We start from the raw sequence: 15,788 nt of genomic DNA, 5'->3' as shown, positions 1-15,788 counted from the left end.
CTGTATCGGTGCATCCCTAGTTAAAACCATTTATTGGGTTTGTTAAACAGATATTAAAAGGTATACAATAGATTAAAATGTTTGATGTGATCTTCATTATACAGACGTGAGCTTCATAATATGGTTTGTTAGGCCGTCATGATGTTTCACAGAATTATTGGTGCTCAGTAATATAATTGTCACTGGGTCACTTCTATCTGGCAAAAAACTAATTTAGAAACTTTGTATACGATAACTTTAGCAATTGAGCAAAGAATAGCCGTGTTTTCCAGGGCAAGTGGAGCCTCATCTATATCTTATAGTCTCCACTCAATCCAAAAATGTGTTTAGAATACATTCATATTGTCATCCAGATAAATACAAAGTCATTTTCACATTGTAATGATCCGGTATTACACACGGGACACAGCACAGATTTTATGACTCATAGGACCCCTTGTGAATCCAACTGCTGGTGTAAGGTCCAACTTAGTCCCGGGAGGAGCCTGGAAGGTGAAGTTCTGTAGAAGACTTACAAAGAACAAAAATAGTTCCATCCTGGCCAATGTCTCACCAACGCAGCTTCTTTTACCTAGAAAAGGTAGAAGATATATTATTAGGTTATCAGAACTGGGACTCCATAGCCGCTGTTGTAAGGAGTGAAAGTCTCCTCAATAAGAGCAAGTAATTATAACCAGAGAGTAGATATAACGCTTCCCCAATCTATTCAAAACTAAATTAAAAATATTGGTATCTATCTATCTATCTATCTATCTATATATATATTAGGGATGCACCAGTACCGATACCAGTATAGGTATCCATGCTGATGCTGAGTATTTGGGTGAGAGTACTTGTACTCGCCCAAATGCTCCAATAAGTTCCCAATACTGAAACTTCCGGTCAGAGGGAGATTTCCTCTGACCGGCAGTGCCACGAGGGAACATGGAGCTGGGAAGCTGGCTCCATGCTGTTTGGCCGGCTCAATGTTGATTGGCCGGGAAGCCGGCTTCCCTGCCAATCAGCAATGAGCCGGTCAAACAAATCTGATAATATGGTGACACAACAAAAATCATTCCCCTCACATAGATCCTCAGCAGCAGTCATTACCATACCAGTCCCTCGGCCAGCTGGGCAGAAACCGCTCTCCAAGCTCTCCCAGATCTGCCCATGTCTCCTGTGTGAACAGCGCCAGCACCGCCTGCTTGATTCTGCTAGAAAATGTCTGAATGAGAGCGCTGGGCAGTCTGCGCATGTGTAGTAGCAGGCTGAGGGCCGATCATGTGGGCGCTGTACACCCAGGAGACGTGGGCAGATCCAGGAGAGCTTGGAAATCTGTGTCTGCCCATCTGGCCGAGGGACATCAGTGTTACGGTAATGAATGCTGCTGAGGATCGATGTGAAGGGAATGAGGTGTCTGCAGGGTGGAGGTTGTGTCACCATACTGCCAGATCTGTTTGGCCAGCCTTGATGCCGATCAGCATCAAGGCAGCCAAACAGAATGGAGTCGGCTTCCTGGGCAATCAAGAAGCAGGTCGGTGGGTCATGACACGCCGCCTTGCTCCCTGATTGCCAGGGAAGCTGTCTCTATGCTACCGGAAGTACCGGTATCGGTACTTGGTATCGGTGAGTACCGAAATATAAATATCGGTACTCGTTCTCGATTCCCGGAAAACCAGTATCGGTGCATCCCTAATATATATAAAAATAAAGGAAGCCATTTCAATCCAGGAGAGGAGCTGGTACAACTGTGCAAGACTAAAGATAAGGCCGAAGTTTAGCTTTAGCTTTGTCTCCAAATGATGGGACTAAAACCAGAAATCTCTGCACTGGAACGAGACAGAAGTTTCAATGGAATTTTAGTATTCTGTGTTGAGTGTTTTGCGAACCGAAGAACTGGGATAATGACTTGGGACCACCCCATAACATGTAACTCACCAGCTGAAAATGGGATGAAGGCTTCTTTCTTCACAAAATTTCCTCCAGCATCCATGAAATGTTCAGGATAAAACTCCTCTGGTTTTTTGAAGTGGGCCTCATCGAACAGCACAGAAGTCAGCAATGGAATTACATGGGTACCCTCAAAAAAAATCAACATCTCATTATTGACATCACTGTACAAAACAGTGCAACAAATGGTAACACAATTGTATTGATGATAAAAAGTCAAGTGATTTCTTACGGTACATTTTTGAAAATTTGGAGACCCCGTATCTCTTATGCGAGTCCACACTGTTTTGAGGATGCATTGGTATCCTCCTAAAACCACCTAGCCCATGTTATGAGTTAATCCATCTCAACCTCCTTTTTCTGGCTTTAGATCTTCATTCTGTTTCTTACCTACTTCTACTCATCTGCTTTTCTTTCTTTCCCTTCTTTCTTCTTTTTCTCCCTTTTCCTAAACCTTCTGCCTCCCCCTTTCCCTTTTTTTTATTTTCTCCTTCCCTTTTATCTTCCCTCTTCCACCCTTACCCTAGAGCCTACTTTTGTGGGCCACTCCTGCCCATTGACTCTCGAGGCTTTTCGCCCGAGACCTGGGGTTTTCTTTAAAGCCTTCACCTTGCATTGCTTTAAAGTGACACTAAACTCAGGAGTTAAATCTTCAAAATACATTCAAGAACCTTAACTATTAACAAAAATGTATCTTATTTGTGTATCACTCGGCTGTAGATCCTCCAATCATCTCTGAATCGGTGCTGACACTGTCCTTCCTTCTGGAGGGGGGCTACTTTTGTTCCCCATGGTCCCCCATATTTGTGTTGTAAAGTAGTCACTGTCATAGACTTACCCGGTGCGTTCCTTCGCTCCAGTGACGTGACGTCCCGCCGATGACGTCACGCAGACTCCACCCACGGGGCGCAGCCCCACAGTGAAAGGCTCAGCTGTTTCGTCACTCTGCGTTCTCTCGTTTTGGAGTGTCGAGTGACGAACGGTGAACCTATGCTATCCTTACCTGCACGCTGTCCTAGAGACCACAGTCTGGAGACTGACAGAGTCCAGCATCCACCTCGGAAGCACCCGCAGGGCTAGCGGCCAGGAGTCCTTGTTAGCCCATATTAGTCTATAGGGCTGAAGCAACTAATCGCAAGTACCTTGGGCACTGTCCCTGTTATCTGGGAGACCAGCACTACCAATGATATATCACATGCCGTAGTCAGCATTCTGATAGTGGACATTTAACTTATTGCTACGCTAACTATACTGTGGTTACTGAACTGCTATACTGCTTGATGTTAAGATAAATATGCTTAAGAAGGAATTGCATTAGTTCTGTTGCTTCAAACTGCCTTGCATTGGAGGAGAGGAGTGGTATATTTCAACTCAAGCTTGCTATAGCCTGCACGCACACAGCTGCCATATCTGATCTAACTTACTGAACCTAGGTGGTCACAAACTGCCAGCTTACTAATGTTTAAACCATAGGCTGCTTCCCCATTTGCCCTAACTACTTATCAGTTAAGGGGTGCTTCTTTACCAATTGATTCCAAACCCCATTCCCTTCAGGTCTCCCCGGTGGTATATGATGCGTACTGCACTCTGTGTAATAGGGTACCGCCCACTGAACCACCTTTTCATAACCACACTAAATTCAATTCCGCAGCTGCGATCCAGTGAGACTACATAGACTCGACGTACCTGACAGTCACCGCTCCAAATTCACGTTTATTTTTCTAATTTGTACTGAGATTGTAGTCCATCCCGGGAGCGAGCTTGGAGTGGTGACTACTTTCTTGACTAACCAATCTCCACACAAATGACAGCTGGGCGGAGCCAGCCGTGTTCTTATTTGTGTATCACTCGGCTGTAGATCCTCCAATCATCTCTGAATCGGTGCTGACACTGTCCTTCCTTCTGGAGGGGGGCTACTTTTGTTCCCCATGGTCCCCCATATTTGTGTTGTAAAGTAGTCACTGTCATAGACTTACCCGGTGCGTTCCTTCGCTCCAGTGACGTGACGTCCCGCCGATGACGTCACGCAGACTCCACCCACGGGGCGCAGCCCCACAGTGAAAGGCTCAGCTGTTTCGTCACTCTGCGTTCTCTCGTTTTGGAGTGTCGAGTGACGAACGGTGAACCTATGCTATCCTTACCTGCACGCTGTCCTAGAGACCACAGTCTGGAGACTGACAGAGTCCAGCATCCACCTCGGAAGCACCCGCAGGGCTAGCGGCCAGGAGTCCTTGTTAGCCCATATTAGTCTATAGGGCTGAAGCAACTAATCGCAAGTACCTTGGGCACTGTCCCTGTTATCTGGGAGACCAGCACTACCAATGATATATCACATGCCGTAGTCAGCATTCTGATAGTGGACATTTAACTTATTGCTACGCTAACTATACTGTGGTTACTGAACTGCTATACTGCTTGATGTTAAGATAAATATGCTTAAGAAGGAATTGCATTAGTTCTGTTGCTTCAAACTGCCTTGCATTGGAGGAGAGGAGTGGTATATTTCAACTCAAGCTTGCTATAGCCTGCACGCACACAGCTGCCATATCTGATCTAACTTACTGAACCTAGGTGGTCACAAACTGCCAGCTTACTAATGTTTAAACCATAGGCTGCTTCCCCATTTGCCCTAACTACTTATCAGTTAAGGGGTGCTTCTTTACCAATTGATTCCAAACCCCATTCCCTTCAGGTCTCCCCGGTGGTATATGATGCGTACTGCACTCTGTGTAATAGGGTACCGCCCACTGAACCACCTTTTCATAACCACACTAAATTCAATTCCGCAGCTGCGATCCAGTGAGACTACATAGACTCGACGTACCTGACAGTCACCGCTCCAAATTCACGTTTATTTTTCTAATTTGTACTGAGATTGTAGTCCATCCCGGGAGCGAGCTTGGAGTGGTGACTACTTTCTTGACTAACCAATCTCCACACAAATGACAGCTGGGCGGAGCCAGCCGTGATCTTGCGGCTCGCTTCGCACAGTTGTAATGACAGATCAGCGTCCCCAAATGACCTGGGTGGAGTCCGCCCAGTTGTTATTTATTGCCTGGGACCTGCTAGAAGACTCTGGCAGGTGCTAGCCAATAGGAAATAGTTGGGCGGAGCTAGCAATTATGTCACCGCTAGCTCCGCCCAATTGTTTTTATTTTACTGGCATCTGTCAGATTTTACTTTTTTGGCTGGAGTTTTGTCGTGTGCGGTCGAATTTCTATTTCCTATTTTTTTTACATGTTTTAAATAATTTTCAACATGTTTTTTTTTTTCGTTTATTCATTCATTTCACTTATTTTCTATTCTGCTCGGTACCTCGGAGGAAGCGAGCAGAATAACAGAGCCGAATGCCGCTCGGCGGGTTTCGGCTATTCACTCACTGCTGTTTGGGCCCTATGAGAATAGGGGCGAATGGCAGCGAGTGAGCTGCCAGAGCTTCTGCTCAGCCGATCCAGATGTTGGTCAAACTCCTTCTGCACTTCGGCTCAGCCGAACATTGAAGGCGGCCGATGTACGGCTGATTTTAGCCGATGTGCGGCTGAAATCAGCCGTACAAGGCTGAAGTGAATAGCCGAACAGCGTTCGTCTAACTTCACTTCGGCTCGGTTAGTCACTCGGCTGCCTTCGGGAATAACCCCCCTAATGTTTGGGGGTTTTAAGTAATTTTCTGGCCCAAAATGTGGATTATTACACGTAAGCAAAAAACTAAAAAAAGGCCTTGGTCCTTAAGTGGTTAATATTGCTACCTTTTATTCTCTATTGTGCTGTGTAGCGGTTTTACAAGGCCACAGAGTGGAAAAAAGTTTTGTAAAAGAATTACATTAGTCGGTTTTCTTACAACTTCAAGATACTGATGACATGTTTGGATGTGATATTTGGAAAGATAATGGTAACAAAAGAATATACTGAGTGAAGAATGAAATAACGAGGCAGAGTGCTAATTTGCTGCTTACCTTTGGAAGAAAGTAACCACGGAAGTTGACGTCTTGAGTAGTAGAATGTGAGAGGTTGGTCGGAACAATATTTCCAAATCTCTGAATCTCGTGAATAACAGCTTCTGTGTACGGCATGTCCTTCCGGTGACCTGCCTGCGGCGGAGACGATCCAATCACTTTTTCAATCTCATTTTGGACTTTCCCTGAATCCAATATAAAAATTAACGTGAAAGTAAAAGTAAAATGTTCAGTCTCAATACATTTTTATTGTAAACCTTGCTGCTACATAAAAAGGGACTATGTTCTTACTGGGCAATCATAAGCTTTGACATATAGTATAGTAGATGTATTTTGACCAATTTAATTTTACTTTTACATTTACAAACCAATATACATAATTTTTTTAATTGTTTGTGTAGAATCTTCATAATACAAATAAATAACCATTTACTACAATGTTCGATCACGACACTCAGTTTGCAAAGCATGCTGGGCTGTCTAAAAAGAAAGCCTAGCACCAGCCACATGGTGCTTGATTTCCCCTAGCAGGAAGAATTATAAAGCCAATACCTTTGTCTCTGATAGGGGGACTATTATTCAGGTCTGTTTTTTTAGCATTACAACTAAAAAAAGAACATTCTTGAAAGAGCACCTTTTATTGCAGGAGCAGGCAACCTCAGTACTGCAGCTGTGGTGAAACTATCAGTCACAGGCATGGCTCCTAGAGACAGAGGTGTGAAGGGATTTGCAGTTTCACCACAGCTGGAGTGCTGACATCTGTGCCCCTGCATGGTGCTCCACCTGCTGGCTGAAAGTGGCACATATTAAATATTCATATAAAGTAAATCTAGTCTATACTCCTTCCTAGGAAGACCTTTGAGTGCCTACCAAACCTTAGACCCCATTCATAATGGGCCTTCTGACATTCCTGCAGCAGGAACCTTTGGATTGTTCAGGGGCCCTGTTCAGTTATGGCCCCTGAGCCCATTCAAGTTAAGGACCAGGTGACAGGGGACGCATCTGTAAGTAGCAGTCTGGCAAGCAACAGTGATCTATTCCAAACCGCATGTCATCATATGATATATGATGACATGCGGTTTGAAAAAGATCACTGTCTCTGGACACATCTATTTTGCATCAAGGGACAGTGATCTATACCAAACCTCACATAATCGCATCATATATGATTGCATGGGGACTGCCGTTTACAGATGCAGTCGCTGTGGCCTTGTTATTGACCTCAATGGGTACAGTGGCCTTACCTGAATTTAGACACCTGATGTTCCCGTGGTAGGAATCCGTAGATTCCTGCTGCAGGAATCTCAGATGGTCCAGTATGAATGGGGCCTAAGATTTGGTAGTAGGCTTGCCACCTGTCCGAGATTCACCCGGACAGTCCGGATTTTACATGTTGCATCCAGGTTTCATGGCAGCTGAAACCCGGACACAAGATGTCAGGCAGACGGGGCAACCAAGATTAAGATAGGGGCTACTGGCCCCGCACTGAAAATAGTCTTGACTGTGATACTTACATATGAATGGGTGACACTATTTACATATGAATAAGCCATGACTCATTCTTACCCCCCAAATTTCTGTATGTCACTAGAGTGTTTGGGTTTTGATGGAAGAAAAGGTGGCAACCCTATTTGGTAGGCAGTCAAAGGTCTTACAAAGGACTGCCAGATCGCCCCATGTGAATGAGGCCTTAGTTATACCACTAAATTGGTGTGGAGCACTCAGGCAGTACTTTTTGGAATGAGTGCGGGTTACCGCTAGACATATATATCTAATTGCCGAACATAGTAAACAAATAAACCATGCAACAAAAACTTATAGATCAAGAGTTGGCAACCTTGGTACTCCAGCTGTGCATGAAACTACATATCCCATAATGCCTCTGCTTCTGGGCGTCACGTCTGTGAATGTCAGACTCTTACAATGCCTCATGGATTTGCACTTTCACGTCTGGTGCCGAGGTTGCCTACCCCTGCTATAGGTTATCTTTGACTAACCAAAACCATGCACTTTCCAAATGGTTTATTCTAAAATAATTTTCTTTCAGTAGGGATGCTAACTGCAATGCTCACCACACAATGGGCTGCCCATTCTAGTGTTTATAAATTAGCACATGAAACACAGTACCGCAATGCTGTGCGCTCAATTGCAGTGCCACGTGGGCAACAACTTAATGACCAAGGACAAATGAGGTTCCTGAGGTTACACAGGTTGAGAACCACTGCAATAGACCATATAAAAGACCGGCATCTTTCTTACTTTGGATCTCTGGGTGAGTTATCATCAGTAGAATTCCCCAGCGAAGGGTGGTCGATGTGGTCTCCATCCCAGCAGAAAAGAGATCGGTCACGAGCATTGTCAGGTTTTCATTGGTAAAAAATAATTGATGATCGGGCTTCTCCTGAAAGGCAACATTTGTAAACTTAGAGACTATGATAGAGGCTATGTGACCATTTGCTTTTTCCTGAAACTGGGTCCTTTCCACTGTAGGCCCTTAAGCTAAAAATGAGGCAACATTTAATTTATATAGCTGAAATACCTACATACCAAACTTGACAAATAATTTTTTTCCTTTATCATGTAGAGCTAGGTCTGTGATCTCACTTCTCACTCAGTTAGGTCTAATATCCCATCCTGCTGATTGGATAATGAAGTGGCAGGAGCACATTGATGATTTCCCCATTCTCCTTTCCTTTCCTATTGGCATGTTCACAGAGTTAAAGGAGAACTATGGAGTCAGTGTTTTTCCCCATAGTTCTCTTAAGGCTGGGTTCACACCTAGGCGTATTAAATATGCCCGTCTGTCGCGCGTTTGTAGCCCGTTTTTTTTACCGTGATTCGCTGTAAAAAAAACGTCGACAAACGCGCGTTTCCGAGGGCTACTTGGCTGTATCCCAATGGAAACGCCCAACAAAAACGGCCCAAAGAAGTACATGTACTTGTTTGGGCGTAGGCCGTTTTGTAAGGCGTTCAGACGGGCGGAAATACGGAAAGGTGTGAACCATACCCATAGAAAACAATGGGATTTTCATGTTTGTACGTTTTGTAGAGCGTTCATAGAGCCTTGAACGTGCGACAAAACGTAAAGGTGTGAACAGGGCCTAAGGGTCACGGGAGAACATAAACTAGCGTCCTCCCGTGACCGAAAGCTCAGTACAGTAATACCTTGGTTTACAAGTAACTTGGTTTGAGAGTGTTTTGCAAGACAAGCAAACATTTCTGAAAAATGTTGCCTTGATATACAAGCAATGTCTTGCAATAAGAGCAAAATCTTGTAGAAAGCACCACCAGAATAAGGCTGCAGCAGTGCGAGCGATGAGTCTGTCTAACGACAATGCAATGTCACATTGGATAGATTCCTTGTTAAGGTTTCACAAAATGAAAAAGATTCCATTGAGTCAAGGGACAGCAGTGATTCCATTAGTGATAGTGAAAGTCGTCCAACACAATAATCCTCCTCTCTCTTGTCCCCCTCACACCAGCCACGAAGGTACCGGTAATCGGTTTATTTTTCTTTATATTTTGTAGAGTATTATATTACAGCGCAGTATTGTAATCATTGTAAGATCGAAAACAAAGCCAATATGGCTAAGTAAATCGGTAAAGAAGTACATTAAAGAAAAAAAACTAGCATTTAGTAAGTATAAAACAGAGAGGACAGTATCGGCATTCCAAAACTACAAAGAACTTAATAAAATATTTAAACTGGCAGTCCGGGCGGCAAAAATTGAATGTGAAAAATATATTGCCGAAGTTAGTAAAAAGAACCCCAACATTTTTTTTCAGTACATAAATAGTAAAAAGGGGAGAAAGGAACAGATAGGCCCAATAAAGGACATAAATGGGTTGCTACTCACAAGCGACAGGGAGAGGGCTGAGGAGCTAAATACTTTCTTCTCGTCGGTATTCACCAAGGAAACAGATGGGTTTAATGTACATGATAAAACACATAATTTAACAGGAAATACACCGGAATGGTTGACTGAAATCGGGGATACAACATAGGCTTAAATTACTAAATGCAAATAAAGCATTAGGACCTGATAATCTACACCCCAAGGTACTCAAAGAATTGAACAAGGAGATAACAAGACCATTGTTCCTCATTTTTAAGGAATCCGTAATGGCTGGTATAGTGCCAGGAGATTGGCGAAAGGCTAATGTGGTACCTATATTCAAAAAAGGGTCAAAATGCCAACCTGAGAACTATAGACCAGTTAGTCTAACGTGCATAGTATGTAAACTGTTAGAGGGAATTATTAAGGACTACTTAGTGGAATTCGTCCGGGATCATAGTATAATAAGTGATGTGCAGCATGGATTTAGGAAGAATCGTTCTTGCCAGACCAACCTGCTGACCTTTTATGAAGAGGTAAGTAGAGATCTGGATGGTGGGAGGACAATGTACGTAGTGTATCTGGACTTTGCCAAAGCATTTGATACTGTGCCACATAAACGCTTGTTATGCAAGCTAAGGGGTATGGGCATAGATGAACTATTGTGCACGTGGATAGAAAACTGGCTGAAGGAACGTGTACAAAGAGTATCAGTTAACGGCACCTTCTCAGACTGGGCGGAGGTCGTTAGTGGCGTACCCCAGGGTTCAGTGATGGGTCCCATGCTTTTTAACCTGTTCATTAATGATATAGGGGAGGGAGTGAGAAGTCATATCTCAGTGTTTGCTGATGATACGAAAATTGGGAGGGTAGTAGACACAGATCTAGACATTATAACATTACAGGACGACCTGCAGAAAATCGGGGAGTGGGCAACTGTATGGCAGATGAAGTTCAATGTCGATAAATGTAAGGTAATGCACCTTGGAGCTAAAAATAGGCAAATGGACTATACACTCATGGGTATGCAACTAGGGAAGTCGGAAACGGAGAAGGATTTGGGGGTCATTATAGACCGCAGATTGAAGAACAGCTTGCAGTACCAGGCTGCTGTAAACAAAGCTAGCAGAGTTCTGTCTTGCATTAAGAAGGGGATGTATTGCAGAGACAAGTCCATAATTTTGCCTCTTTATAGATCACTGGTTCGGCCAGATCTGGAGTATGTGGTCCAGTTTTGGTCACCAATACTCAGAAAGGATGTCCTTGAGCTGGAAAAAGTCCAGAAGAGAGCAACCAAACTCATTAAGGGGTTCGAGGATCTGAACTATGATACAAGGTTGTTAAAATTAAATATGTTCTCGTTGGAGGTTAGGACATGAGGGGGGACATGATTTTTATGTATAAACTATTCAAGGGTGACAGCAACCTCAGTAACAAACTGTTTACGGTCAGCTCTGTAACAAAGACCAGAGGGCACAACCAAAAATTGGTGGAAAAAAAAAATCACCACACAGGGCGCAAGGGGTTCTTCACAATTAGAGCGGTTAAGGTTTGGAACTCGCTGCCACAGGAAGTGATTTCAGCTAAGAGTGTGGAATCATTCAAGAGACTCCTGGACGAGTTCCTGGGAGAGCATAACATACAGAGGTACAGGTATAGCTAAGAGAAAAATCGCACATGGACTCGTACACATGCACACATCAGCTCATAAATGCATACACACAATAGGTTGGACTTGATGGACTTGTGTCTTTATTCAAACTCAAATACTATGTAACTATGTAAGTATTTAGGGGTTTATTGTGGTTGATTTACTAAAGGGATATAGGCTGTTCACTTTGCAAGACAATCTGCAGTTTGCAAAGGAATTTCCCCTTACCATACTGTGGTCTTTCTCAACCAAGGTGCCTTCTGGCTTCCTCAGGGGTGCCTCAAAATTTTGCCACCACCACCATGGAAACTAATGACACTTATCCTTGGATGGTGGGATCCACCCCCCTTCCCCCAACACACAATCGCGGGTGCATCGAGTTCTGCATGCACCTCCCCCCCAAAGAAACTTCAAGTACTTTTATAACTCAAATACATATACAATATTAATGTACTTACTTACAACTTAATTACAAATTAATTTCACGTCCTGGTCCATGAAGGCACTGGTGATGTAGCCAAGGCCATAGAGATGCACACTGGGAAGTCTACATCACCAGCGCTCTCCAGGGAGATCCCGGCCGTATGTTACACCGACCATGAGATCTCAGGAAAAGGTTTTCCCCCCTTTATGACACATACAGTTATATAAACTGTTGGAGCTAATGTTCAAGCACATACACAGGATCTTCCTGCCCCATAGCAAAAATGTGATGGAGACCCCCCACATGACCTCTCCCTGAGCTGTGATTAACAATGGCAAGATCCCAAAGACTCCTCTTGTGCATCTGCAGTCATCTCTGCACTGTTGACTTTAACAGTTGTCGTAAACTGCAACCACTGCAACCCTAAGGCTAGGTTGACACCTAGCCTTAGGCGTTTTCGTTTGTGCGAGTGTTCTTTTAAAAAACCGCGCAGTTATTGTGTGGTTTTCAATGCATAGAGATGTCTATGGGACCCAAACCGCACGACAACCGCCCGAAAATAGCTCCTGCACCTTTTTGCATGACAGGCGATTTCGTACGCGCATAACAAACAGCAAAGGTGTGGACAGCCTCTACTGACTTCAATGCGAATCTGTGTTTTGCGCGATATCGTGCGACTCAATCCATGCGATAAATTGCCTAGGTGTGAACCTAGCCTTAGTGATAGAGTAATGTATTATCTTCACATGTTTAATTTGCCTCAACAAACTAATGGGGCCCCCTTCCATCACCAATATAAGTATATGTATAAAGTCACTCGCACTCCAATAGAATTCCAAGTCAAAAACGGTTTATTGACTCGATTGCTATCACATCATATAGCAAACTGATATCCTGTTGCATATGCTCCTATTTATGTCTTAACAAGAGTGATACCGTGTTTCCCCGAAAATAAGACAGTGTCTTATTTTTTTTTTGCACGAAATAAGACACTAGGTCTTATTTTCGGGGTAGGTCTTATATTACAGAAATCCGCTAGGTCTTACTTTCGGGGTAGGTCTTATATTACAGAAATCCGCTAGGTCTTACTTTCGGGGTAGGTCTTATATTACAGAAATCCGCTAGGTCTTACTTTCGGGGTAGGTCTTATATTACAGAAATCCGCTAGGTCTTACTTTCGGGGTAGGTCTTATATTACAGAAATCCGCTAGGTCTTACTTTCGGGGTAGGTCTTATATTACAGAAATCCGCTAGGTCTTACTTTCGGGGTAGGTCTTATATTACAGAAATCCGCTAGGTCTTACTTTCGGGGTAGGTCTTATATTACAGAAATCCGCTAGGTCTTACTTTCGGGGTAGGTCTTATATTACAGAAATCCGCTAGGTCTTACTTTCGGGGTAGGTCTTATATTACAGAAATCCGCTAGGTCTTACTTTCGGGGAAACACGGTATTCAGTATCAGAATAGTGTGTTTTGCCTGGTTGCTAGGCAACGCTTATGCTACATGGACGAGCATTCTCTCTAATCAGGCTGCAGGCCGACAGAGACACAGTCTCCATGGAGCTAGAGATCCCGCCCATCTCCACACTTGAATAGTGTTTGGGGCGGAGCTAACTCGGGAGCACATGTTGTAGTTTACAGCAAGGCCAGAGGCAACATGGCAGCACATTTAGAACTCTTAAAGGGCCAGATGATCCTGATTGATCTGGGTAATGTCTTACATGTGATGCTTTGTTATTTAATCATTATGGCGGAAATGCATAGTCTTTCCAGCAACGGAGGGGTTGTTCATGTGATTGGTCCACTGTCTTTCTCACCATGTATATATATCTGCACTTGTACCGTGGTGTTTCACATTCTGTTGCCTGAAGAAGCAACCGATGTTGTTCGGAAACGTCAGCTATATGATATGATAGCAATCGAGTCAATAAACCATTTTTGACTTGAAATTCTATTGGAGTGCGAGTGACTGTGTTTAACGATTAATCAAGAAATGAATCTTTAATTTCCACAGCCCTACTTTATACATATACTTATCTTGGATTGCAGAGGCATCTGCAGTCACTTTGGCAACCACCCGACTCTGAGGGTATTATTCTGTCAGGAGTGCGATGGGTACACTGGATTTTGGCCCTTCCATCACCAGGCCCCATAGCAGCCTCCTAGTGTTGAGGATCAGGGTGAAGGTTCACTTTAAATATCTTTTCTTCCAACCTCGAAATTATGTTTTTTAAGGGATAGTCAAGCTAAAAACACATCTGTAGCAGCTGTTTTACTTGTTTATTTTAAGCAATTGCTTCTCTTTTTAAATGACTCACTTTTCAGAAGTGTCGCCTTACCTCTTGCTGTTTCACCAAGAATGCATCCACAAGGTTCCTCTGGTCATTGACATCCAGTTGTTTCCTTTGGGTGGTAAAGGTCTCCCTAATAAATGCATGCATTTCTATTTGGTTTTGCACGACTGTTCTGTGAGTTCCAGGCAACCAACGTAGTATTGATGGAAACGCATTATACAACTGCCAAAATAAAAAGGAACAAGGACATGAAATATGATGTATACTAGAATATTGCTAATGAATCCATTATTGGGTTAAGTAGAGATAATATAACAGTCAGTTCAGCTTTAAAAATAAGGAATTTAGAAATCTAAGGAGTGTTAGTTCGTGAACCTGACTTGGCATCAGCCTCTTGCAGTCCGTGCACAGTCTGGGAAAGGAAAAAGCAGCACAAGGAGCCAATCCGTTGTGCTGCAGTGGTCATGCTCCAACAAGAAGCATGCTGACAGGAGGAGAAAGAAGAGTTACAAATGAGCTCAACAGTGTACTGCTTCTTTTTTCACTGTCCTGTCACAGGCTACGGGAGAGGACCTGTAACGCCCGGTGCAGACCTGAGCAATCTGGGATTGCGCGTCTCGGGATTGTGCGGTCCTGCACAGTGCAGACAGCGATTGCCCTATTGATTTAAATGGGATGGCATCCACGGTCAATCGCAGAAAAAAAAAGGTACATGTACCTTTTTTTGCTATACATGATGCGCGGCTGTTTCGGCGGGAAACCGCGCGATCGGCCCGGCGCAACTGGGGTGACATTAGAAAATAATGGCAGCCACAGCGGGACCGTCTATGCTGGGTGACTCTGTGACCGCGCAGCAATCCACGATTGCAATCCGGCCCGAAGTAAAACTGAAACTGCAGCAGGGAAAGATCAAGTTTCCTCAACTGCCAGGCTGAGCTGCGCTGTGTGAAAAAGCTGTGTGAATTTCAGAACTACAAATCGTTTGGTAGGTAACACTTCCTGTATAGGTATTTCAGCTGTTTCCCCAGAGTTCAGCTAAACGAGGCTGAAGAAACATCACAATGAATCCTAAAACTAAAACTGCATTCTGTTTTCAGTATGACAAAGTAGACCCGAATGGTTACATCTGCAAGTCCCCTAATGTTCTATATCAAGAGCGGAATTTGGCTGCTTACCATAACTGATGGAGTGCCGAGGATTCGGATATTTTCATTAAATATTTCCAAAAGCCTCAAATACGTGGAATCGTCATAATCGAATCGATGGCTCAGCAATATGGAAACAATTATGTTGGCTACGGCTGCATTTATAATCATGGTGTTATTAAATGGTTCTCCTACGATAAAGGAACAAATAAAATGGAGTTATCACTTAAAGAAACAGGAGCTTCCCATAAATCATGGCTCTTAAAGAAATGATCCATTTGCACGCAAGCTTCCCTTTCCTACTCAGCTGCCTACCAGGCGCGGCGCTAGCGCAAGGCAAGTAAGGCGGGTGCCTTACGGCGCTGCAGGGTGAGGGCAGAAAAAACAGGGCATTTTGACAAGTACTCGTACTTGTCAAAATGCCCCGATGTTTGCGCTATGGGTTTTTTTTTCACTTACCTTCGGTGCGGGAGAGCAGCGGCGAGTCAGCGCTGGTCCGGTGGGAGGAGCTCCAGGTGGGGTCCTAATTTAGCTGGCCGGCGACTGCCTGAGGATC

At 43.9% G+C, this 15,788-nt stretch overlaps 1 protein-coding gene across 1 annotated transcript in view; it reads right to left on the bottom strand.

Moving 5' to 3' along the window:
• Positions 1-392: 392 nt before the first annotated feature.
• LOC108798793 (cytochrome P450 2C5-like) overlaps positions 393-15,788 on the bottom strand; it is a 22,439-nt gene continuing 7,043 nt past the window's right edge. Inside the window, exons 4-9 of the mRNA XM_018570579.1 lie at positions 15,263-15,423; positions 14,133-14,309; positions 8,142-8,283; positions 5,883-6,067; positions 1,918-2,059; positions 393-571 (exon numbers count right to left, since the gene is read on the bottom strand). Coding sequence (XP_018426081.1) covers positions 393-571; positions 1,918-2,059; positions 5,883-6,067; positions 8,142-8,283; positions 14,133-14,309; positions 15,263-15,423 — 986 coding nt within the window. The remainder of the gene's footprint in view (positions 572-1,917; positions 2,060-5,882; positions 6,068-8,141; positions 8,284-14,132; positions 14,310-15,262; positions 15,424-15,788) is intronic.

The sequence above is a fragment of the Nanorana parkeri genome, unplaced genomic scaffold, assembly GCF_000935625.1.
Source record: "Nanorana parkeri isolate BGI_ZX_2015 unplaced genomic scaffold, ASM93562v1 scaffold1561, whole genome shotgun sequence".
In the NCBI taxonomy this organism is placed as follows: domain Eukaryota; kingdom Metazoa; phylum Chordata; class Amphibia; order Anura; family Dicroglossidae; genus Nanorana; species Nanorana parkeri.
Note: the sequence above shows the minus strand (reverse complement) of the source record. Positions and strands in the feature narration are given on the sequence as shown.